Source organism: Arachis ipaensis, chromosome B2 (genome assembly GCF_059453495.1).
Source record: "Arachis ipaensis isolate K30076 ecotype BB chromosome B2, ASM5945349v1, whole genome shotgun sequence".
Taxonomy (NCBI): domain Eukaryota; kingdom Viridiplantae; phylum Streptophyta; class Magnoliopsida; order Fabales; family Fabaceae; genus Arachis; species Arachis ipaensis.
The window spans coordinates 110,055,659-110,083,648 of NC_142437.1; the positions used below are offsets into that span (position 1 = coordinate 110,055,659).

Below are 27,990 nucleotides of genomic sequence, written 5' to 3' on the forward strand. Positions count from 1 at the left end.
TCTCTTTTTATTTTTATTGGAGAACACTGAATTGTCTGATTTTGTTTTCGGTTGGGCTCTCTAATTTGCTTATTTTTAACTTTTTGTCGAAGTTTGTACTTATTCAGGCCCATTAAAGAGGGTAATTCAAAGCCCACTAATAATGAAGGCTAGACAAAAAAAGGTTACAGTTCACCTAAAACAGTTACATTTCTACCAAAAAAACGAATTTAAGGGAAAAAAATCAAATCAAGGAGAAATTTTTATATTGAACAAACAAATTAGTCTAATATTTTTCTTTTACGAATTGACTTCTGGTCTTTTAGAATAGTAGAAAAACTAGTATTTAATAAAATAAAAGAACAAATTAATTCTTAACATTATTCAAAAAGTGACAAATTTTCTTAAATTTTCTAAAAAAAGTATAGTTAATAATATATTAAATTATGTAAATTTTTGAAAGATAAGATCTTAATTTATCTATTTATTTTGTGAGTAAATAATTTTTATAATATTATAAATGATCAAAAACCAATGTGTCAAGTTTTTTAATTAAAAACTAATTTGTCTGATAAAAAAAGTGATTAACAACCAATTTAGAGGTGTTTTTTTTTTTTTTCAAGTTGTCAACAGTAGTATTACTACTAAGATGATTTGATGTTGGTGGTGGGCTATATAGAAGGTTTTGTTTTGAATAATAATGACAATGTTTGCTTGTGATTGGTCTAAGCTTTCAAGTTTGGTTTAATTAAGAATTTTATTGCTACTTTGATTGTTGTAAATTGTAATCGCAACCACTTCAAATGATTAAGTTGTTATCTCCAAATCTAAAGTTGTAAAACTCTAATAAACCTTTGAACTGTGGATGGTTTTCACCGATGAAGTTACAACTGTTAAAATTAAATAACAATGCATTAGGCTTAATTATTCATTGCTACTAGCTAGGTTAGAAGATATAGTTTTTTGTTTTTTTGTTTTTTTTTACAATCATGTTATTTCCCAAATAAACAGCTCAACTTCCCATCCCACTTTTTATTTTCACTTTCTTCATGATAATTATCAGCTGCCGGAAATGAACAAGTTAACAAATTTAAACATGATTAAACCCCTATTACAGAATTGTCCAAGTTACTAGTTAACTAGTAATTACTACCATAATTATAATTTGATCATTTCTTTTATTTTAGGTGGAGGTGAAGTTGTGAATCATCTTGCAAAATGAAAATACTTCGCTTTAGATTACTATATCAGCACTAGGAAAATATTCGTTATGCGAATAATTATAAAAAATAATTATTCTTTGTATTAAAGCAATTTTAACATCTAACTTCATTCAAGTGATTAAAAGTTACGCGCGTTCTTTTTCTTGCTTTCACCAACAATACTATCACCTTATCTTCATTCTTTTCTCATTTGAATTTCTTCTTTTCCTTCTTTTTTCTTCTCATTTTCCATCGTCGTCATCATCATGATTATCATCGTTATCGTTATCATTATTTTTTTCTTATACATATCGTCGTTATCATTATTGTTATTGTTGAATTTTTGCCATGTTGATAATGTTGTCTGATCCAAAATTGATTTTCGATGTGTTTTTGTTTATAATTTAGTCTTGTTTTTGTGATTGCTTTCAAACTGAGTTAATTGTGTCGTAATTATTATGTAATTTCGGTTCATTTTTGAGTTAATTGTGTCGCAATCATTATATAATTTCGGTTCATTTCTGAGTAAATTAAGGTGCATTTGGACTCATTGTCTTGTACAATTCAAAACTCTTTCTCCTCATCTTTTACTGCTTCTCCTTCTTCCTTTTCATCTTTTAATGCTTCTTCTTCTTTTTCATCTTTTTCTTCTTCATCTTCACCTTCTTATTTCATTTTCTCAAAATTCTTTTTGATTTACTCTTTTGAGAGGAATAAAACCAAGAAAAAGAGAAGAAAATATCAAACAAAAAAAAAGAAGAAACATATTAATGACATTGTCTGATCCAAATTTGATTTTATATGTGTTTTTGTTCATGATTTAGTCTTGTTTGTGTGCTTGTTTTCGAACTGAGTTTATATGTCGCAATCATTATGGTAAATTTCAGTTCATTTATGAGTTAATTATGTCGTAATTGTAATGTAATTTTAGTTCATTTTTGAGTTAATTGTATTGCAATCCATGATGTAATTTCGGTTCATTTCTGAGTTAATTGTGTCGCAATCATTATATAATTTCGGTTCATTTCTGAGTGAATTAAGATACATTTGGACTCGTTGTCCTGCACAATTCAAAACTCTTTCTCCTCTTCCTCTTTATCTTCTACTACTTCTTCTTCGTCTTCTCTTTCTTATTTCATTTTCTCAAAATTCTTCTTGATTTACTTAAATTTAACACAATTTCTGAGTTCTGCAGATTCTTTACTATTGTTCTAATTGTGTTGCAATCATTATATAATTTCAGTTCATTTCTGAGTTAATTGTGTTGCAATTATTATGTGATTTCGGTTCATTTCTGAGTTAATTTTGTCGCAATTAACTATGTAATTTCGGTTCATTTTTGAGTTAATTGTGTCGCAATTATTATATAATTTCGGTTTATTTCTGAGTGAATTAAGCTGCATTTGGACTCGTTGTCCTGCACAATTCAAAACTCTTTCTCTTCTTCCTCCTCATCTTGTACGGTTTCTTCTTCTTTTTCATCTTTTTCTTCTTCTTCTTCTCTTTTTTATTTTATTTTTTCAAAATTTTTCTTGATTTACTCAAATTTAATACGATTTTTGAGTTCTACAGATCCTTTACCATTGTTCTCTTCTTCTCTTTCTTTCTGAGTTACTTGTGTCGCTATCATTATGTGATTTCGGTTCATTTCTGTGTTAATTGTGTCGCAATCATTATATAATTTTGGTTCATTTCTGAGTGAATTAAGATGCATTTGGACTTGTTGTCCTGCTCAATTCAAAACTCTTTCTCCTCACATTCTACTACAATAACAGCAGCAACAAAATAATGACGATGAGGAAAAAACACGCGAAGAAGAAGGAGGAGGAGGAGGAGGAGGAGGAAGAGGAAGAGGAAGAAGAGGAGGAAGAGGAGAAGTAGAAGGAGAAGGAAAAGGAGAAAGAGGAGGAGAATCGCGAAGAAGAAGACAACGACGATAACGTAAAGCCCCACTACAACACAACCAGCATTTTGCGGCGGTTCTGGGGTCATATTGCGGCGGTTAAATACCTGCTGGACGATAGGCCGTACAGTTAGCGGCGACTTTAGCCAACCACTGGAATAACCGCCGCATAATAAAAATAGTTTTGTGGCGATTTTTACTCGCTGTCGTTGGTGATTTGAAATTTGGTCTATTAATTTTGCGGCAGTTACAAACCGCCGCTAAATTCATTATTCCCATTAAAATTTTAGCTTTTTTTATTATTGTGCCTCTTTTTAAATAGTCTGTGTATTCAACTTTAATTTATTAGTTACTAATTAATTTAAAGAACTTCCATCCAAATAAAACAACTAAATAACATAACAAAACAACTTATATATATGCAAACATAACATATATAATGAGAGTGTCATAAGTGCATCATTCAATATGAACTAAAATTCGATAATTTGAAAAAAATAAACATAAAGCACTAAACTAACTTAAATTCAATAGTATCTAATAACATTGATTGAAAGTAACTATTTTTGTTGCGGATCATGGTTGCCAGGTGAAGATGGCCTTGCGCGCGACGAGGTCGGTGTACTGCCCAAATAATCTAGCTCTGCAGCAACGTCAGCTAGCAAATTGCCTCCTTCCTGTTAGATTAGATATCCCAAAACCTTTTCTATCGACTGTCTCTTCGCCTGCTCTTCTTTTATCTTAGCCGTTAATTCTGCAACCCTCCTCTCATACTTTTTATTTGGCTGACCAGTAGGGGTGGGCCGGCCCTCCCGCCAAACTAATATAGGTTCAACTTGCTACCCCGCCCCGCCAAAGGGCAGACTGGTGGGTTGGTGGGCCGGCCCGCCTCTTTTTTTTTTTAAATATTTTTTAACCAATTTTTTTCTTTTATAATAAAATTCAATTTAACATACTAAATACTAACAATTATTTTATTTTATAATAAAATTATTTCATTGAATTAGTTTTTTAATATATAGAGTAATATCTTAAATTAATTATTAATCCATAAAAAATTTATAATTAACCATAATAACTTTTTTTATTGAAATTAACAATAATAAAAATAACATAACAAATAATAAGTCTCAAAGTCTCAAACATAAGTGCATAACAATAATAAAACAAACACATAATTCACACATAAATCCTACTATAATTAAAACAAAACACATAACATAATCCATAAATCAATAAGACACCAAAAAAAACCCCTTAAATCAACACACATAAATCAATTATCAACATCAAAATCAATAAAATTTGAATCTGATCTGGAAGTTGAAACACCGCCTTTTCTAACACTTTGATGATTCACATCTTCACCTTCACGTTCATCTATAATTAGAAGAATACCCAAATTTAGAACAAGATATAAATGCTTAAATATTGTATAAATATTAAATTAGTAACTAAATCTAATTACCATCAACAAAGCCTTTATTCCAATTACGAGTACAAATCACAGCCTCAACATTTTTTGGCAACATTCGACTTCTATATTTGTTAATGACATGAGCTCCAATACTAAAGGCAGATTCCGATGCAACCGTAGTAATTGGAATACTCAATAAGTCACGTGCCATGATTGATAACTTCGGATAACGACTCTCATATAATTTTCACCATTCCAAAACATCTAAATCTTCAAAGCAATCCTTTGACAAAAGTGGCTCTTCCAAGTATGTATCAAGTGGATTCTTTCCACTAGAGACCTCAGCTTGATGGTTACGTTTCATCAATTTCTAGCAAAATAGAAATAATCACATCTTGTTAGGATAGAATAATGACAATTAATAATATAAGAGAATTAAAATATGTTAAACATTACTTACGGCAACAATCGCAAGTCACTTCTTGCTTGCACTTTCAGGGGTATGGGCCACGGATGAAGATTGAATACTAGGTCCTTGTGCTTCAACAGTTGGAAGAGAATTCTTGTCATATTTTTCAAAAATCTTGTATAATTTCTTTTTCACATGTTCCACCTTCTCTTTTGCAGTCTCAGCATCAATCTCTTCATACATAAGCTCTAAAGTAGAAATCTTAAGCCTAGGATCAAGAATAGCACCAAATGCAAGAATGACACTATACTTTTCCCAATACTTCTTAAATTTGTTCATTATCTTTTCTCCCATGCTCCTTAGAAGATCATCTTCACTTCTCAAACTTCCCATCAAAACACATTGAATATGATAGACTTGTAGAAAATACAAATTTGAAGTAGGATAAGATGTGCTAGAAATCAAATTAGTAGTTTCATAAAAGGGGTATAAAAATTCACATATCCTTTCAGCTCTCCCCCATTCATCAACCGAAGGACAATACTTATAAGCATGATCGGTTGCCTTCAAATACTCAAAGGCCTTCCGATACTTGATAGCACTTTCAAGCATAATGTACGTAGAATTTCATCGAGTAGTAACATCTAGATGCAACCCACTTGTAAAATTCAAACCATGAATCACATAAACACATTCTTTAAACTTCATCATTCTACTTTCCGATCCCCTTACATATTTCACAATTTCCCTAATCTTATCCAATGCATCATGAGCAATTTTTAATCCATCTTGCATAATAAGATTCAAGATATGAGCAGAACAACGAATATGAAAGAACTCCCCATCACACAACAACCAATTATGCATATTTAATGTACTTTTCAAATGATCTTGGCATGTATCATTAGCAGATGCATTATCTAGTGTAAGAGTCATAATCTTCTTTTCAATTTTCTACTCATTTAAAAGCTCAAAAATCTTGGAAGACAATTCAAATCCCGTGTGAGGAGGAGGCATATGACAAAAACTCAAAATTTTACTTTGCAATTTCCAATTTAAATCAACAAAGTGAGTAGTTAAGCATAAATAACCCTCTGTACTGATGGATGTCCACAAATCAGAAGTCAAACAAACTCTATTAGGAATGACTACTAAAGTACTTTTAAGCTTTTCTTTTTCCCTTGAGTAAATTTTTAGCACATCCTCCTTAAGAGTATTTCTAGTAATCAGGCCTAGAGTTGGACTGATGTATTTTACCAAATTCCTAAATTTCTTATTATCAATAATAGAAAAGGCAACATCAAAATCAATCACAAAGGCAACAAACATCTCACGTGATACATGATTATCTATCTTGAGAGCTCCCATTTTATTTTGCATTTCTATCAAAGTTTGACCAATATCCTCAAAGTCTATTTTCACGCACCTGTCTAAATGACGCTTAAGTGACGATGTCCTATATTGTTTACCACCAGCCTTAAACTTCTGTTTGCATCCATCACATTGAGCATGATCTATACCATCATCACCAGGTCAAAGCTTTGTAAAATATCTCCACACATCAGATGTTGTTGTCTTCGTCTTTTTCTTTTTAATATCTTCTGCCATTTCAAATCTTTTCATATTTTTAGGATTTTGTGTTACATTCCTACCATAAACTTTCATAGAGATAGAGTTATCAATAGCAAAATCAACCACTCAACCTAAATAATACAAATACATAACAATATCTAAATAAGTAATAAATCAATAAGAAACTATTGAAACTGCAAAATTTCAAAAGTATGAAACAAGCTAAGCATCAGAACTGAACTATCAAAGAATGCATATCAACATAAATTAGAAGTTAAGAATAGACAGTCAATAGTATATTCAATCAAGCTACCAAGCCACCAAACTAGTTTCGATGTTTGACTTCATTCATAAATTAGAACTTAGAAGTTAGTTGTCAATTTGCTAGCTTTTGAAATATAGCTACCTATAGCTATACCTATATTAGTTAGCATTTTAAAAATAGGAAAAAGAAAGTTGTCTATGTCTTGAAACAAACAGTGATATAGAAGAATGCTTAATCTCTGAACTCGTTCGCATATTAAGAATGCTTAGAAGAATGCTTAATCTCTGCTTAATTCATAAATTAGAACTTAGAATGATTCATCCAGGATAATTTATTGTTCCTCCCTAAGTAAAATAAATTGGAGAAAATGCAGAGAACTCAAACCAGAGGAACCGATTGGTTTTCCTATTTTCACTTTCATCTGTTATGTTTGATTAGGAAAGCACCTGCACCTGCCCTATCCTATTCTAATAACCTATTTGGAGCATGAATTCTTTTATTAAAATCTTCATTATATTAGTAATTGAAGAATTTACTTAATTTGTTTCAATTTTTTCTACTAATTTTGCAGAACTAATATAGCTGTCCACAACTACAAACACATGAATATATGATAGAGCCATAACAAAAACAAAGAATAGCAATCACAATTCCTTATTTTAACCAAAAAAAAGGAAAATAAACATCTTTACTTACTGAATAACAGCCGTCGAGAAGCAGAGGAGGAGAGAGGAGCACGCTGGAAATCCGCCGGACACAAAATCGCTGAGGCCCGAGAGGCAAAGGAGGAGAGATGAGCAGAGGGCAGAGTAGAGGCAAGACCAAACAGCACTGCCGGGACTTCGATTTGGTGAGGACTGATGAGAATCGAGATGAGACAGGGACCGGCGACGGGGAGACCGACGGGGGGGGGGGGGTTCCCATATAATGCTGTACCGTGATTTCCTAGGCATTCTTACAAACTTTGACAAAAAACAATATTACTAGACAAATATGAAGATTAACAACAATTTAAAAAAACCATTAAAACAATGATTAATAGACAAACAATAATGTTACAAAGCAAAGCAAGCATAACGTATTTGTTATAGATAGATATATAAGGTGCCAACTTAGGTCAGTGAATACTTCATAACAAGGAAAATTCAGCTGGCTTTGGAAATAGACCTCTCAAAATCAAAATGAGCAATTAGATATAAGAGAGCAATATTCTTCAATTCAGAAAATGATGCTCTATGTTCACAAAATAATCCTTACTCTTGGAAAGACCTCTCTGATCTCCTTCTTAAACTTGCTCTTTGCTTTTATTAGCTTATTATATTAGTGTCTGTCACTTCTCTTGGTTTTTCTTTACGTCTGTTACTGTTGTTATTATGTTCACAGAAATTCCAAAGATTCATTAGGAGTCAAATTAATATAACTTAAAAGATGGGTTTTATGTTAATGAACCCAAATACAGACTAGACCGGAATATATTTGATGGGCAGGTCGAAGGTAGAGATCCACCGAAGAAGTTATCCAGAATAGATGTATTGAGGCAATATTGTTGTTATTCTCTAATGTGCATGTTTCATTTGGGAAGATTTCAACTGTGACATCCAAAAAAAGACGCAATGGTAATGATGCGGATGAAGATGATTCGCATTGGAAAAAGAAGAGTGTTTTTTTTGACCTCCCATACTGGGAGGATCAGATGTTGCCTCATAACCTTGATGTGATGCATATAGAAAAAAATATCTGTGACAATGTGGTCTTCACAATCTTAAACGATAGCGGTAAATCAAAAGACAATCTTAAAACTCGCAGAGATTTTTATAATGCATGTGCATAAGGCCTGAATTGTGGCCGGGCGAAGGTGGTATATATCCTTCTGCAATATTTGCGATGTCAAATTCACAGAGGGATGTATTCCTAAAGACTTTGCAGAATGTGGTCTTTCCAGATGGTTACTCTAGCAATGTTGCTCGTTGTGTTGATTTCCGACAGCGCAAGTTGTATGGGTTGAAAAGTCATGACTGCCATATTCTGATGGAATAATTACTTCTGATTTTGGTGAATAATGCACTTCCGAATCCAGTGTCCAATGTGATTGCAACTTTGTCATAATTTTTTCGAGAATTTTGTGGGAAAGCCATAAACCCTATGCAGCTTGCTGACCTTCAGAATCATGTTATGCAAACCCTGTGTCAGATGGAAATGATTTTCCCTCCATCCTTCTTCACCGTCATGGTTCACCTCACGGTGCATCTCGTTGATGAGGTAACTCATGGTGGACCAGTACATTATCGATGGATGTATCCAATAGAAAGGTTAGCTTGCTGATAAACCCTTTAATACAATCAGTTGAATTAATTGTGTATATACTGAGCGTTATGTTGTATTAATATAAAAGGTTTCTAGGAAGTTTGAAGCAATATGTTTGTAATAGGGCACAACTAGAAGGCTCAATTGCAGAAGGCTATTTATCTGAGGAAATCCTAACTTTATGTTCTAGATATTTAGATAATATTGAGACTGGAATCAACCGATCAGGGCGAGTTGATGATCAACGCGTTGATGTTACACATAATTTAGGAGAAACTATGTTCCCAGCTATTGGAAAGACATTAGGGGTTGTTTCGCATTTTGAACTCACTCCAATGGAAAAACATCAAGCACATCGTCATGTGCTAGTCAACTACGATGCTGTGGTTCCGTTTGTTAAGTTAGTATACACATGTATTTTTAAAACACCAATATAACTCTTTTCTCCCAGTGATTAGTTGGACTAATTTTCTTTTCTCTCATAAAGTACATTTAGGAAAAAGATAAAGCGAAGCTTACGAGCTCAAACAAGGTCGCAATCTAAGATAGACAGTGTTGTACATGCGGAATTTTCTCAGTGGTTCAAGCATGGGGTTGATAGAATATTAACTTGACCAATGTGTTTTCAGCCTAGAATTAGTACTTTATGAAATCCGATTTTAATATAAAGCAAGAATGTTATGTGGTTCCAGGTTCCAATAGAAAGTATGCTTCATTCAAAAGAAATGAAGTTGCTTGCGTGCGGTCCCATGATTCAGGCAAGATGTTTTGAGGCGTACAACGTTAACAGGTACAAGTTTAGAGCTATCACAAAGGAAGACGGGCTAAAAATTCAAAATAGTGGAGTATATGTATCATCTGATACAAGAAGTTATGCAAGCATGCGTGATAATAGAGTGATTGTTGGTAGTATTCCGTATTATAAAAAAATTGTGGACATAATTGAATTGAATTATAGCTGTTATTTCACAATGGTATTATTCAAATGTGTTTGGGCTGATACCACTATCAGTAGAGGCATCAAACAAGACCATTTGGGGCTTACTAGCGTTAATTTCTGTCGTTCGATACATGCTGGTGATCGAGAAGAAGATGAACCGTACATATTGGCATCAGAAGCTCAGCTTGTATACTATGTGGATGATGAAGTAGCTAAGGAATGGAGTGTTGTTGTTCATGTGAAACCATGAGATTTGTATGACATAGGAGAAGAGAATGAAGAAGCTGAAGTTGGTTTTTCTCCACAGCCAAGGTTGAACATGTCAGCGCAAGGTGACATTGGAGATTTACAATTGACAAGGGAGGAAGATATAGAAGACCCCATAGAAAATGCTTTAGAGAATTTCGATGATGTCGCGTAATTACTTATATAAAGAATTTTAATGTAATTTAAAAAAGATCTTTGTGTCATGAACTAAGCTAAATAAATTCAACGTTGTACGTTGTTTTCCTTGGTTACAAAAAACTTGTGTATTTTTTATTTACAGTTAAGTATTTATTGTATTGTAAATTTTCATGAGTAAAAAGCAGATTTTTCGTTTTTTTCAACGATTTTTTTCGTTAAAAGTTAGTTTATGTTAAATCTTTAATGTTGTTTTAGTTGTTGTTTTTCTTAATGTTGCAGTTTTGATAATCTTGATATCTAATATTCAATATCAATTCCAATAGTGTTACGTTTTTTAAACATTAGTGAATATAACATGACGGTGGAACAGGACAAATAAAAACTGAGGACTTTTCATCATCCTCTGCAAGCACAACATTCGCTACAGAGCTTCTGTCTAAGAAATTTACCTAAACTACCAACAAGGGAGATGGTAATTGTTGAAATTTTGCGTTTAATTTTAAAATTGTCTTAGCATATTGTCGTTCATTTTTTTTCCAAGTCAGTATCTAATGATTTGGGAGTTCTCAGTTTCTTCTGGGTATACTTATTTTGTTGTATGCATGTTGATATTTTCAATATTACCTGAATATTCTGGAGAAATAATTCTTGACAGTCTAGATGGAAAATAGTTTGATTCAGAAGACAATTTAGATGATATCTTCTCTGTTGAAATTGACAGATCCATGCAGTTTGATCTCAATAAGGTTCCGAAAGAAGATAATCAAACTTTAGAAGACCAACAAAGAGAAGATGATATACATGTTAAGAAAATGTGCTTTAATCTGAATAAAAAGCCATGGTATGGAGATAAAATATCAGATCCTGTAAAATGTGAAGCCCATAGATTCTTGACAGAGTATTTTTCGCCAGGTCAATACGATGTTGAAGAGAAATTTTGATCTTTTATTACAAAAGTTACGTTGATTCTCTTAATTTAATGATTTGGGTCGCAATTTTACATGTTTATCTACTTTTAGTGTTTCTTGATTTAGGTTTAGTAAGGCATAACTTCAAAGAGGAGTAACTTTAATTTATACTCGTTAGAACTTTATTTTAACTTTATAAATTTAGACTATAACTTTATTTTCTTCTTTTACATTTATATTTGAATGCAAATTTAAATGACAATAAAGTAAACGAGGAAATCTTATTGGTAAATTTGTTCACCTAAGTTAACATATATAGCTTATGTAACTTGTGAACTTTTTTACGTAAAACGAATCTAGAAAAAGTGTTACGAGTTTAAGTAACAATGATTTAAACATATGTAGTTTAAAATAGTAGTGTTAACTTAACTAGATTATACCCAGATGGTTATTACTAAAGAAAACATTAGAATATGTGGTTATACGCATTTTGCGGCGGTTGGAAGAAAACCACCACAAAATGTAAAATGATAATTCACCCGACGTTACATATAGCGGCGGTTCTAGGAAAACCGCCACTAAATACAAGGCTGATTGCAGCCCCACTCCTAACCGCCGCTATCTGTCGGAATTGTTGTAGTGCCCTGTGAGTGTAACACCCTACCACACTGAGCTTTACGCTTAAGCCGTAAAACAAAGGTGGTGTGGTATTACGATCTCTAAAATAAAATGTGTACATATAATAGCAGAAAGATTATAATATACTAGGAGCCTTGAAGAACAGATGAAATAAAAATCGCGAAATAGAAGCGCAACGCTCAAAAAACGAGTTATCTTGCGTACTAAGAAAGCTATGGCTGTTAAGTATAAGGTAACAAAAACAGGAACAGAGGGCCAAAGATACAAAATAACAAGCTCCTAACTCAGCCCGCGAAGTCAAGGCTGGCCGGAGAATATATACACATATATATACATATCCAAAACCCAAATTTACATAAACAAAATCCTGTCTCTCCATAAGCCTCTAAGAGGGTCAAAAGGATCAAGTCATGCAGATAGAAAACTAAGTACATATATATACATAACCATACAACAAAATAACCCGATAACCACTTCGCTTCAGAAGTCTAGACACCTAACGAGGTGCCTCTCGACCTGCATCTGAAAAACTACAACATAGTATGGGGTGAGAACTAGAGGTTCTCAGTATAGTAAAGGTGCCACACATATAAGATATAAGGTCCTGGGAATGCCAGAGGCAATCCTAGAACGCCGACACTCAGATTATAAAGCTTAAAGTATTAAACAGAAGCCATCAAAAATGGTTTTCAAAGAGTATCTAAGCCTAACTTAACTTAATCTTGAATCTAGTCTTACCGGCTTTCCTCCATACCTCCATCTCTGACAACATATCACAGACAAATAAGAAGATAAAGGTAAGTACAGGAAAGTTACAAGTACTGCAGGTAACAAATATACATTTAATATAATAAGTACACTTAGGCACACCCAGTTAAAGCACAAACAAGTAATTCAAGTAATATGCACATGATGCATGCCTGTCCTATGGCTGATGAAACTCGTCTGTCGGTTATCAAGCCAACCCGACAAGTTCGGTTTGCTAAACCCTTGGACTGTCCCTCGACGTGCATCCCCAAGAGTCTATGCATAGCTTTTTCTCAAATAAATAATATTGCTCAATGGGGGTAAAAATTCCTGGAAATTTATAAGTGCCCGGTCACCCTTACGTCGTAGGGTCAATAGAGTATCGAGTTTTCGACCTGGTACATGTGGTGGCAAGCCACGGTACTTTACCCAGGGAATCTTGTATCTCAGATCGTTTGATTATTCAAGCCAAGTATCATACTTGATCATCCATAATATTTCATAATCAATTCATCATTTTTTCAGCTTTACTTTACCTCTAAGTTATCCCCATTTCCTAACTTCATCTGATTATAAGGTTTAATACTATTATTTATGACTAAAGGAATGAAAATAGAGGTTTAGAAGTCTGAAATAGGGTTTAAAACTCACAAAACCATGTTTGCTGAAATAGAGGCCACGCGTACACGTGGCTCAAGCGTATGCATGGGAGTGTAAAAAGGCAGCTCGCGCGCGCATCCCCTTATCATGCGTACGCGTAGGTAAATACTTCATGTCACGCGTATGTGCAGGCCATGCGTACGCGTGGACATGCATGCTGGCTCACTATGCGTACGCATAGGACCGTACCACTTGCGTAATCACAGTAAAAAATTCCATGCCATGCGTACGCGTGGACGTATGTTTTTCCAAAAAAAAAAAAATCAGATCAACCAGAAAGCTGCATAATTACATATTTCACACCAAAACTTCTGACGTGCATAACTTAATCGTTTTAAATCGTTTTTCTTCCGTTCTTCGAATGGCATAAACTTCACGAACCTAATTTTCATTTAAAACAAGTTGAAAACAAATTGAGGGTCCGAAAGCCAAATTTTAGCTCGCCGAAATTCGGTCCAAAACTAAATTTTGCAAAATTCCCAAACCTCATTTTCATCCAAAAACTCCATTCTTTTCATCACCAAACCTGCATTTTTCAATACAATTTACCCTTTCTCATCATCACAACCATCACCACAATAAACCTACTTCAAATCAACATTAATACACATATATTATTCAAATCCATCAACCAAAGCCAACTAAAAACCATAGTTTACAAATCCTAGGCTTATAACACAATATGCCCTTCCTCCTCATCACAACAACCACCACAATTATCATACCTCAAATTAACAATTCACCAAATCATCAATTAATCAACAAGCACCAAATCAAACATGTTTCTCAACAAGAATACTAAACAATAAATATACACATGCATTCCAACTTATCCTATGGTCATCTAGCTTGAATTTTCACAGAACATTATATATTAAATGCAAGAAACCTAAACCATGCCTTAGCCAATTTTCCACGTATTATCCAAGGCAACTTACTAAAATAAACACAGCCCCCAAAAGTCCAATAAAACAACTTCCTCCAAGTTTTGATATTCACAATTTCAAGCTCCAATTATTTATTCACAACCTAATACACATTCATAACACATATATACCCAATTTAATACCCAAGGCATAAATTCAGTAAATTAAATAGGATTTATGGTATCCTCACCTTACCCAAACTTTGTATAAGGAAGAGTGAACGTTTTTCTCAAGCTAATGGATCCTGAAACATAAAAAAGTAAAGAAATTCAATACCTCTACGTAATTTTCAAAAATTGGGGGAAGAAGAGGCTGAGAGCAATAAAGTGAGTTACCTATGAAATTGTTCCGGTAGAAACATAGAGCTCGACGCGCTGGTCGCGTGGCTGCAAACGGTGCGGCGATCGGAGCTCGGAGGGAAAAGATACAGTGATTTAAATTTACTGTAAGGGTTGGGGATTCTTTTCTTCTTCTCCCCTGTTTATGGCTTTCAGCGTATTCTTGCTGAAATGGGGAAGAAGAAACCGTGTCTCATTTAAGTGTGTTGGGCCGGTTGGGCTCATGGGCCCGATTCGACCGATCTAGTCCGTTCGGTCCAATCTTGAACCGAATTCTTTGAAATTAGTGTCAAAATTCTCATTTTGACGAGCTCTATCCTAATTTAATATAATATTTACATTTCTACTTCTTTTATTAAAAATTAATTTATTGACTAATTATTTACTAATTTAACGGGGTTTACAATGAGCGTAAATGACTTGGTCAGAAGTGCGCGTATAATCACTCTCTTTTTAATGAGAGTAGTTTTTTTTAGTATTAAGTCTACTTAGCTAAACTTGGATGACAATATTATTTAGATGTGTAGTAGATTTGTATGAAAAAATAGTTTAAAATAGAAGATTATTATATAATATATACAAATCTTTTCTTTGAAGTGATATTAAATTGGGAATTATATATTGATATATTTAATTAGGAAAAAAATTTGAAGTCAAATCCCAAACATCTCAAGTTCAAATAAGACACACAAGAGTAATTATTAAACTATGAATTAATTAATAACTGCCTTACATACACATTATCTGGGACATATCCCCTTTTATGTTAATACACAAATAAATTAAACTAAATGTTAAAATATATTATTGACTATGCCTCTCTCTTTTTTTTTTCATGATATTCTTTATTATGATAAGTTAATAATTAATCTGTTATAAATCAAAACTTTATTTAAGAATTTATCATTATTTAATGAATTAACGAAATTTAAATTCTCTATACTTACTTAAACACACAACTAAACAAACGACTAAACTAATTTAAATTAGTTACTATGTTCTTCTATTATATATTAGGATTTTAAGCAATCCTATTATATCAAATATATTGATTATTAACATTTTCAGATGGCATAGTATTTATTTATAAAAGTAATTCTCATTCATTGCTGATAAATATATATTTTTTTCTATTGTCTTTATGACTATTTTTCTTCATATATTCACCTATTTTGAGTCAAATAAGAACTCAACCATTAAGTAAAAAAAAAGAGACATAATAAGTAAATAAAAGGAAAATTCACCTAATTTATTTCCCTCTTTGCTTCTCTGCCTGATTTCTCTTAGTCTTTCTCTTGGATCGTTACTCAATCCATGTCAATCACCATCTACTTATGTAATTTGTTATAGTTTGTTTTGTCATTAGACACAGTTGAAGTGCACATTAAGTCATAGAACATCTCTTTCGCCACTCTCATTTCATAATAAACTTTAGAAAGTATATAATAATGTGAGAAAAAAAAAAGTAGTGTGACAAACAACTTACTATTGTTATTTATTTTTCATTTTTTGTTTAAAAAAAAAGACTATATAAGCTAGTTCTATAGTTTTTATATTGACTTAGCTTCGAAAATCTAGCATAGAAAGGAAGCCACACTAAACAAGTCGAAAAATGGTGGGAAATAGGAACAACTCTAAGCTCCTTAAAAAACAAAAGACAATGACCTAAGTGCACTAAATAAATAAATAAATTGGATTTTGAAATAATAAACAAGCTGAATTACCATGAGCCACTAATTCTCACCATCCAAAAATTCAAATTTAACATTGTGCAAAAGTAGTTGTAGAAATATCTATGTCATAAAAATAAAAAAGTTATACATTTAAAATACTTAGCTTATAATCTTATATACGATTTTTTTAAATAAATTAATTAAATTCAATATTTATACATATATGTATATACAAATCTTGCACCAAATGTAAATGAAATAAGTATTAGAGTGCAACAATATAAATAATTTAACAAATATATATTTGTAAATGTTGAATTTAATTTAATTATTTTTAGAAAAAATTCTTCTTATTAAGGATATCAATTATAACGTAGATGAATTTTTTAGAGGAAAAAACTATAAAATGAAATTTTAAAAAAATGAAAAGTTGAATTTTAATGCAAAGTGGATATTACTATATCATCCATACGTAAATTTAAAAGAAATTCGCATAAAATCATTTATTTATCTTTACCAAGCTTTTTAAAGTTAAAAATAAATAAATAAAAGAAAAGGAAAGGAAAACATCTTTTCGCTATACTTGCATTATTCAAATTATCTGCAAGAAATGTGTCAATGGTACAGCCGTACAAGAGACCATGTACATCAAAACTAAGGACAATTAAATAAAAGGTGATGAGATTAAAGATTGTGTAGAAAGAAATGAAGTACAAGAACAATGTCTCCTATGCTATCACAAACATCTACCGCCATGACCACATTTTTCATGCAATCTTGGACAGATCGAGGGGAGGGGGGTACGGTGGGGGTTGTTAGAGAGATTCAACACTTCACGAACCTTATAATAAAATATAGAAAATCAGCAACTTTTGTGTTTTCTGACCAGCACTTAACCATCAAAATAAAAGTGAGTGATCTCTCACTATTAGTTGTAATCTCACACTATTAAAAACACTATTGATAGCCAATTAATAGTTACAAAATACCAAAATTACTGACCCCTAGCATTCCTTTAAAATATATATATTTTTGAGAAATGCTAGGGGCCAGCAACTTTGTGATTTGTAGCCATCAAATAGTTATCAATGATGGTTTTAATGGTGTGAGATGGGTGTGAAATTTCATCTAATGGCTCACTTTTCTTTGCCGATCATATGCTGGCCAGAATTTAACAAAATTGCTAGTCCCCTAGACTTTTCCTATGATCAATACCTAGTCAACAAAAAATATTTTTATATGTAATATCTAAAAAATAAGATGTTGGTCGTCCAAAATATTGACTAATATTAATATATATAAAGTATTAGGTTTCTAATATATATATATATTTCTTCCATATATTCGTTATATGATCTACGATACACAATAATAATATATATATATATAATAGAAAAAACAGTGGTGGTTAGATCAAATGTTTCCATAACCTCCATTAGTTAGCATTATTATTTAGCATATTTATTTATTATGCTAAGCATAGTATGCTTTAACTTAACTCCTACTCAAAAAAAGCCAATAATAAAATTCTTCTTCAATTCTCTCTGAAAAAGAATGTCCCAATCATTCTGTTGTTGTGGTGTGCATTATTAATTTATACTCTTCCTTTTCTTTTGCAAATTGGCTATTACATACCGCTTTCTAAGCTTTTTGTCACTCCCTTCAATTCATCCAGTACTTCTTCTCCCTTCATCAATAATAATGAAGCACCACATCAGAGGAAAGCTTCCTCGCCCAATCATTATCACCACAATTTGTGTTCTTTTCTTTGTAGCTGCTTTGTATGCTGAGAGGCTCAGTCTCATTTCCTCAAGAACATCCATCTTCAACTTCAAACCATGTTCTAGGAAGTACAACAAAGCAAAATCTAGTAAGTTCATGAAAAGCTTTCCCAAATGCCAATATTAATTTCTCCACAATCATATTCATACATACATATATTTGAAACTAAAAGTTTGCATGTGAAAAAATGAAAATGATGAAAAAAGCCTCATTATATATATGTATGTGCATAAAAAAAAATCAAATACCATATATAATAATATTAGAGATGGAAAGATTAAGTATTATATGTATAGTAGTAATTAGAATGATAAAATAAAGTTTTATAGTAATAATAATAGGAAAATTATAATACATGTCAAGCACATAATAAAACAAAAACATAGGACTCCTATTTTTTTAAGTTCCTTTATTAATTTATAGTGTTGGCTCTTCCATGTATTTGTATACGATTTTTTTTAAAGAAGGAGATAGAAAAATAAGATTAAGAGAGATGCATTTTTACTTATTGGTCTATCTCTATTTATTTGCATGTGTGGCTAGGATATTTAAATTTAAAAAAAAAATAAGGTGACGGTTAGATTTTTATTCAAATTTTAAAATTTGAGATTTCCAGTTTCTTACTCACTGATTTTTCCCTTTGAACTTGAAATTTTAAGTTGAAGTTTGAAGAGAATGAAAACGATAGTTACATCATGAATGTATATATATTTTCAAAAACAGAAATAAACTATAAAAAAAATCAGCAATATATTTATCAAAAGCTATAATATAAAAATGAAGTTTTATTACTTGGTTTGATAAAAATTAATTATTTGAAAGTTAGCATTTGCAATATCTCAAATGATTTTTTATTATTGGAATACAATAACAGATGAGAGAAAATCAGAGGAGGTGTTAGGAAATACATCATGGATTGATGATAGGTTTGATTTTGATGGTGAGGAGTGCAATGTTGCAAATGGGAAATGGGTGTTTAACAAATCAATAGAGGCTTTGTACAATGACACAAGTTGTCCCTACATAGATAGACAATATTCTTGTTTCAAAAATGGAAGGCCAGATTCTGATTTCCTCCGTTGGGAGTGGCAGCCAGAGGATTGCACCTTGCCAAGGTAATCTCTTATAACCTTCATCAAATTCATCTCTTCTAAAAGGTTAAATTTTCACATTAATTAATTTTGTGACAGAATATCAATGTTTCTATGGAAAAAAAAAGTTTAGTGTTTGATTTCATCTTATTCTCCTTATCTTCATTCTATACAAAGAAAGAGTTTTTGTATAAATTATTAGATTTAAGAATATAACGTACAAACAAAATAATTTTTAAAAAATTGACTGGTATTAACTGAAAAAATGTTAATTCTCTAACATTATTACATGTATATATTTGAATGTTAGAAAATAAACTTTTATATAAGGAGATATATTAGTATATAATTATTTATGTACTTTTATTTAATAAATAGTTAAACTTTTAAAATAAGTAATTTCAAGACAATTACTAATAATTTGTACACTTACTTGCAACATATTTTTATTCAAATTAAGCAATATTATATATGAGAGATTTGATAAATTTTGATTGGTCGAATAGTTAGCTTATTCGTCCGCTTAAACAAGTGTTGTGAATTTAAATCTTGCTTTGTGCATATATACATACCGTAATGAAAAACTAAACAAAAAAAAAATCTTTTTAATAGTCAAAAACTCATAAACCAGTAATGACAAACTACATTTAACCTTTATTTATAAAGACAAAATGTGATGAAGTTACATATTTAGAATCCAACTCGAGAACAAGGGGGTCTAAAGTGGTCATAGTTCCCTAAATTTCTAAAAAAAAATTAGCTAGTAGTATTATTTATTTAATTATATGTTTATATCTACATGTGTATGTGTATTGGTGTATAATGTGTCAAAAAAATCTTTTATCAATGATTATAAAATTTTACATCGATTGATATTTGGCATAATAATTTCTATTTATTTAAAAGTAGTATATAATTTAAAAATAATATCAACTAAAAACTTATTGAGACTTAAATAATAAAAATATTGGTCTAATATTGTACATGAGACTCAACATGAATTTTTTTTAAGTGTTTGTATTTGTTGTTCCTTGTATAATTGATATTCTACTTTTTGTATTTTAATTTTTAATTTTATAATTGTCTTTTAGAGGTTTATATATATTTTTGTTAGGCTAGGATTAAAAAATGTCAAAACTAAAAACGACTGACTCATTTTTCAGGAGAGTAAAGAGAACATATGATGGATTAGATTCTAATTTTTTTATTTCAAATTCGGTGAGTAATATCTAAAATTATTGAGCAACCTATTAATTAATTAGCCTACTGAATAGTATTCTATGAAAAATTAAATTATTCTAAAATTCACTTCAACTGTAATTATCGATGATTTTAGTTCTATGAAATATTATTGTTGAACAAATCTTAAGATACCAAAATTTTTAAAATATATTTTTGGGTAATAACTTTTATATAAGATAAAATGTAATTACTAACTTAAAATATAATTGTTTAATGGACTATATATTATTTTTGTTTGGTCCCCTGTTACAAAATTTCTAATTCCGCCACTGTTAGAATCCTACTTATTTGACAAGAAGATTTTGGTAGATTTAATCCAGAGGTGGCTCTGAAAAAGATTCAAGGCAAGAGGCTACTTTTCGTAGGAGATTCACTGCAGAGAAACCAATGGGAATCATTTGTGTGTTTGGTCCAAGCTATCATCCCTCGCAAGCAAAAATCTATGAAACGAGGTCGTGTTCATTCAGTTTTTAAAGCCAAGGTATTGCTTCATACACTCACTGAAACATGAAATAGTGACGGATCTAAAAAATTTTAATAGGAAGGCAAAATATATATAATATAAAATAAAATAAGAGAAATAGTGAGGTCAATTTTAATAATATATCGAGAGTAATTATACATAATTCTTATGTACTACTTCAAATATTTTTAAATTTTAGTAGAGACACTTGTCCCCGTAATTGTATAAGTGTATTCGTCCCTGAATTTCATATGAATTTTCATAAATGTGGTTGACATGCATAGGAATATAATGCTACAATTGAATTCTATTGGGCACCATTCCTTGTTGAGTCCAACAGTGATATCCACATAATTGGAGATCCAAAGAAGAGAATAATAAAAGTTGATGCTATTCAAGAGAGAGCTAAAAACTGGACAGGGGTTGATATTCTTGTATTCAACACCTATGTTTGGTGGATGAGTGGCCTAAGAGTTAATGCATTGTAAGTACTCCTCTTTACTTAATTTCAACTTAACCCTTTACATTATTCATAAAGACAATATCTAAACGTACCTTATATAATATAATATTTATAATTTTATACGTATAATATTCATAATTAGTAATTACATATTTATTATATTTAAAATTATATAATTATTTTAATAATAACTAATTTGAATTAGTTGAAACAAGTGTCGGAGGTTCATTTGAAACTATTTAAAATACTAAATAAGATAATTTTAAACTATTTGAACTAATTTTTTATTGTTTCCAAACATTATTCATAGATTATTTTACACCTTAAAGGCTGAAGTTAACGAGAAACAATACACAGTGTGTAAGATCTTAGCTTAATTAAATTTGCAGATGGGGTTCATTTGCTAATGGAGAAGAAGGGTATGAAGAATTGGAGACACCAATTGCTTACAAATTAGGGTTGAAGACATGGGCCAATTGGGTGGACTCAACTATTGATCCTAACAAAACTCGAGTCTTCTTCACAACTATGTCCCCTGCACACACTAAGTAATCTCTTCTATCTAACAATATAAACTCTACTTTTCATGTTACTAGTCATTAAAAAGTATATATTTTATTTTGTTTTCAGAAGCGAAGAATGGGGGCACAAGGATGGTGTGAAATGCTTCAATGAGACAAAGCCAGTGAGGAAAAAGAACCATTGGGGAAGTGGTTCCAACAAGGGAATGATGAGTGTGGTGGCAAGTGTTGTGAAGAAAATGAAGGTTCCAGTGACAGTGATCAACATAACACAAATATCAGAATATAGAATTGATGGCCATTCCTCAGTTTACACGGAAACAGGTGGCAAATTGTTAGATGAAGAGGAAAAAGCTAACCCTAAAAATGCAGATTGTATACATTGGTGTTTGCCTGGAGTTCCAGATACTTGGAATCAAATCTTTTTGGCTATGCTATAACACATACATGTAATATTAGTGGACTAAAATTAAGAAGATCCATGCCTTTTTTCTTTATTTTGTTTTTTCTTTTCTTTGACATGAAGATGTCTTTCATGTAAAGCGCATACAATTATCTTTGTTGGTGTCTATGTCATATAAATATATATTCATCACAAATGCCTAATTTGCAAAAAAAATTGATTTGTTACCAAAGAAAGGTTATGATAATGACTTTTGAATTACTTTTGTCATATATGATATATCCTGTCATATATATGAGCCAATCCGACTTATAGTTTAATTTTATTGCTAATTTGCCATGTTAAAAAATAATATAAATAAAGGGATAGTATATTTTTTATGGATCCTGCTAGGGAGACAATGGACTATTTGTACCAAGGATCAAACTCTTGACCTTTTGGATCTAACGTTGTAATACCATGTCATGATACCACTCATTCCAAAAAGTTCAGCTGACGGGAAAAGGTAACACTAATAATTATATCTCTAATATTCTCTAAACCTCCATTGTACACATTGTATAAATATTCCATTGGCTCCTCATACTTTCCCATTTTTTTATTCTTATTCATAATTTTATATTTAATTTTAATTTTATCTCTTATATGTTTCAAGTATACTTCAATTTTTTTTAAGATAGGTAAATAGTAAATGAATAATATATGCTATATATTTATACACACTAGCACTACAAGAAAAATATTGAGTACTGTCAGATTTAGCATCGACAAGTAATGGCGAATTTACTGTCGAATTTACCGACGATAACAGCATCGAATTTGTAAGGTTAAGTAATTACTGACAGATTTACGTTTCCGATAGTAAATTCGCTGATAACATTCGGAGGGAAACAAATAAATTGGTACGTCCTTTAGGATCGGATTTATCGTCGGAAAAATCCAATGGTAAACCCACTTAGTGAAACACTGCATTTTGGTGACCCGCAATGGTTTACCGTCAGATTTTTCGACAGTAAATCCAACGGTAATTGGGCCGTAAATTCAAAGCGCAAACTCTCTTCCTCCCTCATTCGAATTTCACTCTCTCTCTCTCTCACTCAATCGTCCCCTCTCCTCTCCCCAACACCACCATTTGTCGCTGCTGAAATCACCACCATCACAGCCCCTCTCCGTTGCCATCAATTCACCGCTCTTCTTCTTCTTCTTCTTCTTCTTCTTCTTCTTCTTCTCTTTCTCTTTGGTCGCACCCAGGCCTCGCGAACAGCCACCCACTGTCACTATCACCACCTCTGTTCCATCTTTTCTATCGCCGGCGGCAACCACAGAGCTGTTGCCTCCCCTTGCAGAGACCACCGAAGCTCCAGCCCTTACCTCCCCTCGAGCTCACTGCTGCCTCCATCTACCAAGTGCCGCCTCGGGTAGCTCCCCCCTTCTCATTCTCAGCCACTCTAGTTCGAGCTCTGTCTCGCTCGTTTTGCTCACCACTCTAGGTTTTTGCTCACATTGCTAATTTATATTTTGTTTTAGTTAGAATTATTATTAGTTTAGGTTTTAGTTATTAATTAGTATTATGTTTTAGTTAGATTTAATTTTTTGTTAGTGAATTTTATGTGGTTATGATAGGTTAGATTAGGTTATTAGGGTTTTAAATTGTTAAAAAGTGTTTGGATTATTGAACTGAATTGCTGAATATTATTGTTGGAGTCTAAAATTGTCTGAATTATATTGATTCACTGTGTTACGGCTGGTTTTACTGAGATTTCATTGCCAGATTATTTGGATTATACTTGGTTGTTACTAGTTTTGAATTATTTGTTGCTGGTGTTGATTGTAGATTTGAAATTGGGAATGTCAATTGATATTCGATCTTGATTTTGCATGATTGAGTCATTTATTTAATATTACAAGATTAATTAAGCTGGTCCTTTTTAACTCAATTATGTCAATTTTGTATGTTTAATTAGTGTTTGAACTTATATTAGGAATAAATTTCAAATGTTGAACTTAATGTTGTGGTATTAGTTAAAAGAATTACATTGGTGTTATTATAATTTGGTGGTGATTTGTAATTTTGAATTTCTGTTAATCGGTATGATATTTGCAAAAATGACAACAGGTAGAAGTGTTGCGGATCAGGCTATTGGTCGTCAACGTGGTCATGGTCGAGAGGGTTTCTTCTGGTACCCCTGAGAATTCTGGATCCTCTCCCTCTACTCCGACCACCCCGGTGACGTCAGAGGTTGTCGGTTTATCGGATTAGTTGTTTATCATGGTCCCTAACCCTAACTACGTTCTCCCGGTCTACGGCGACAACGTCGCCTCCAATCGCTCAGCGTCGCTGTCCAATCGCTCAGCATCGCATTGCCACAGCGACGCCGCCTCCAGTGACGAAAGCCGCGGCCCCGGAGTTCTCTCACGGAAGTGAGGCAGCTAATACCCTTCTACCACCTCCCATGGTACCGTTGATAATTTGGCCTAACGGCGGTACGAGATAAGTATCACTTTAAGTTTTCTATATTTCCTGATTATTGAATTACCGAAAGTGTTTGATTATTGATTCTAGTTTAGTGAATTTAATTTAGGGTTGTGGGTTTGGATGATGAGAGTGTTTCATGTTTCCTGATTATTGAATTGTCGAAAGTGTCTGATTATTAATTCTAGTTTAGTGGATTTAATTTAGGGTTGTAGGTTTGAATGGTTTAAAGTGTTTCATGTTTTATGATTATTGAATTGCTGAAAGTGTCTTATTATTGATTCTAGTTTGGTGGATTTAATTTTGGGTTGTAGGTTTGAATGGTTTAAAGTGTTTCATGTTTCCTAATTATTGAATTGTTGAATGTGGCTGATTATTAATTCTAGTTTAATGGATTTAATTTAAGGTTGTAGGTTTGGTGGCAACATTATTGTCGAAAAAATTTGCCGATAAACAAATGGTTTTTCGATTAGGTAATTCGTTACGGACAAAAAAAAATTGACGGTAAATATTTACCGAGGTTTATACTGTCCGATTTCTTCTGATAATAACTTAATTACCATCAAATTTTATTCGTTTTTCCGATAATAATTAGCATCTTTCTTCTAATATAGAATGACACAAAAAATAAACTAAGAATTATTATTGATATTATATAAATAATTTGAATTTTACTGTTAACTATAACATTTGTTATGCTTCTTTTTTGTGTGCTTATTAACACCACTTTACCTAGCTCAACTTCTTTGTCAGTATTTTCTACCGCTTTTGCTTCTTTTATATACTTTTTTTTAGATGGCTGAAGTTGCCGATGATGTTGTTCTTATTGTGTTTGTGTGATATCTTCACTAGTGCTAATACCACCGCAGTTGACACGTCAAGGAATCTCTGAAATTGATCTTGAATAATTCTCCATGTGATGAGGATGATATGGATGAAGACGAAGGTGATGATAATTCAACATCAATGTTTCACGGGAGAAATATAGGGAAGAAGAAAGAAAGGAAAACAACAAAACTCGAAGAAACAGTAAGAGCATGCTACTTTCTCTAATTCCAATGCATGCGTGGATAGAACAAGAAACTTTGTGATGGTCACGGTGCCATTGATGGTGAATGAATGAATGATGATGAAGGTAATGGTCACCCTTCTTGGATTATTACTAGGAATATGTGATCATTAGAAATACTAAATTAAGAACATTGGAAGCTTTGGTAAATGTTGGCCATTTGTAGATGCTATTCTCTTTTTTCTGCCAAAGAGATTAGATGCTTGAAAGACCTTCTATATAGTTAAAAATTAAAGAAGGCATAAGAGTACATCATTGATTAAATGAGAAATTATCGGAAATGTTTGGTAATAAAGAAAATCAGCCAAAAACAGGCATAACTTGCCTTATTTAACATTTATTAATGGTTGCGACAATTAATTAATACTAAATAAGACAAGTTTTGACTATTTTTTTTGTTTACCTAACATTACCCAAAAATTATATAGAGCCAAAGATATTTGGAGGCTTAGAGTTTGGGTAACACATCATAAAAAAAGAATAATTTATTCTAATTATGAACTAGATTCTATTCTATTAATAGGTGACTAAGAGATGTTACTAAAGAAAGACAATGAAAAGATACCAAAATTTCAGATAAGAATGAAATTATGAAATAGAATGAAACGAGGTGGGTGTGGAACATTGAGTGGAGAAAAAATATTTTCAAACATGAGGAAGAACCTGAGAAAAGGAAAATGTTTAATGTTCTAAATTATGTGGAACTAATACCACTTTTGAGGGAGGATTCCTTCAATTGGGTTTTTGACCAAGTTAAAGTAAGGTATGGTTTTTGAGTGAACTCGTTCTCTTTGGATATACAAAGGAGCCTACATGAGAATCCTGTCTCGAAACTGAAAAGTTATGAGAGAAGTTGCACCTCCAAGAGCAAGCTTATATATATAGTGTCGCTAATGTAGAAATTAAACTTAACACGAGAAATGTTATGCGCGAGAAAAAGTTGCTAACTCAAATAAAAGTGGTGTGACCCCTTTGCCTCCAGAAAGTTTAACTGATTAATAATCTTTTTCTCATGAGTAGTTGTCATGGAAAATGTGGTGTGAAATGATTAAGCGGTGGGAATTTAGTACTTTTTTTTTCACTAGGTGCCACATGAGTTGGTTTCCATGCACTTATGTTTTTGGTTAGTGGCCAAGATTTTCATTTGCACCTTATTAAGTAAACATGATATTGATGAATGTAGACAATGACTAAAATACCATAAATGTAAAAGGCAACTAGCTAGCAACAATATAGTTATGGGTCTAGTGATATTATGTTTTATTCCTTCCTGATATTATGTTTGTACGAGATGCCTCTGGTACGGGTTGAAGGGTGGATCGGAAACCTGCGGATCAAGGCTGAAGCCGGATCGCTTGACTGGAGCAATGGGGGGAGGTACCTGCAAAGACACTCCGACGCTCAAGTCAGAATGGATCTAGGAGGTGTAAGGTGTGTGGAATGGATGAATACCTGGAGGGACTTGGGTCCTCATTTTATAGGTATTGGTGAGCATCTTATCTTATCTTATCTTATCTGGCTAAGATAAGGTAGATGTTTGAATTCAAAAGTCGGTTAGAAGTTCCAGAGGGCCGGTTTTAGTCCTTCCAGGATAGAGAGGCGGGTCGGACCCGAGGTGCCGGGTTCGGGCCCAACCTTGGGTCCGGGATCCATGTGTTGGATCCGTAACAGTTGCCCCCGCAGCGGGAGAGCGAGCAAGGTCGGTCTGGCGCTGGGAGGTGTGGTGTTTGACCGCGGGCTAGGTCTTTTTCCTCAGGCGTTCGTTTGTTTCTTTGGAGGGAGATCGGTGTCTCGGCCTCGGCTTGCTTTTGAAGGCTCGTCTAACCGTTTTGGTTTGACGTGACTCTTCCGAGTCCACTGCGTCCGTTGCGTTCTTCGAGGCATGCTTTATTAGCTTCTTTTTTCGAGGGGGACATTTAATGTGAGGGAGAGTTTTCCTCTTTTGCCCCTACGAGCCTAACCTTGCTTAGGGTTAATTGTGTCTTTTCGCCCCCTCCTTTTTGTAACCGTTTTGGCCTTTTACTTGAGTTCCCTTGTTCATTTTATTTTCTTTTTCGTTCTTTCTTTCTGAAAAATCTCCTTTCTTCTCTGTGAAATTATTCTCTTGGTGTTTGCTTGCTACTCCTGCTTTTGAAGCTTTTTCCCGGATCATCTTCTGCATTACCAGGTTGGCATGCTTTGCTTTTTCTTCTTTTT

General features: G+C 32.5%; 1 protein-coding gene across 1 annotated transcript; it reads left to right on the forward strand.

Annotated features, from left to right (window-relative positions):
- The first annotated feature begins 17,893 nt into the window (after positions 1–17,893).
- Positions 17,894–22,488, forward strand: LOC107628472 (protein trichome birefringence-like 3). The gene is made up of 6 exons (XM_016331127.3): positions 17,894–18,157; positions 18,944–19,184; positions 20,712–20,883; positions 21,150–21,349; positions 21,718–21,876; positions 21,959–22,488. Exons 1-6 carry the CDS (start codon positions 17,989–17,991, stop codon positions 22,287–22,289), a joined length of 1,272 nt encoding a protein of 423 aa, XP_016186613.1. The 5' UTR covers positions 17,894–17,988; the 3' UTR covers positions 22,290–22,488.
- The last annotated feature ends 5,502 nt before the right edge of the window (positions 22,489–27,990 follow it).

Bases quoted from the DNA above. Each gene is read 5' to 3' on its own strand.
- LOC107628472 (XM_016331127.3), top strand. From the start codon at position 17,989: ATGAAGCACCACATCAGAGGAAAGCTTCCTCGCCCAATCATTATCACC. The intron at 19,185-20,711 runs GTAATCTCTTAT...AGATTTTGGTAG, and splicing joins GAGGATTGCACCTTGCCAAG to ATTTAATCCAGAGGTGGCTC. The intron at 21,877-21,958 runs GTAATCTCTTCT...TTTTGTTTTCAG, and splicing joins ATGTCCCCTGCACACACTAA to AAGCGAAGAATGGGGGCACA.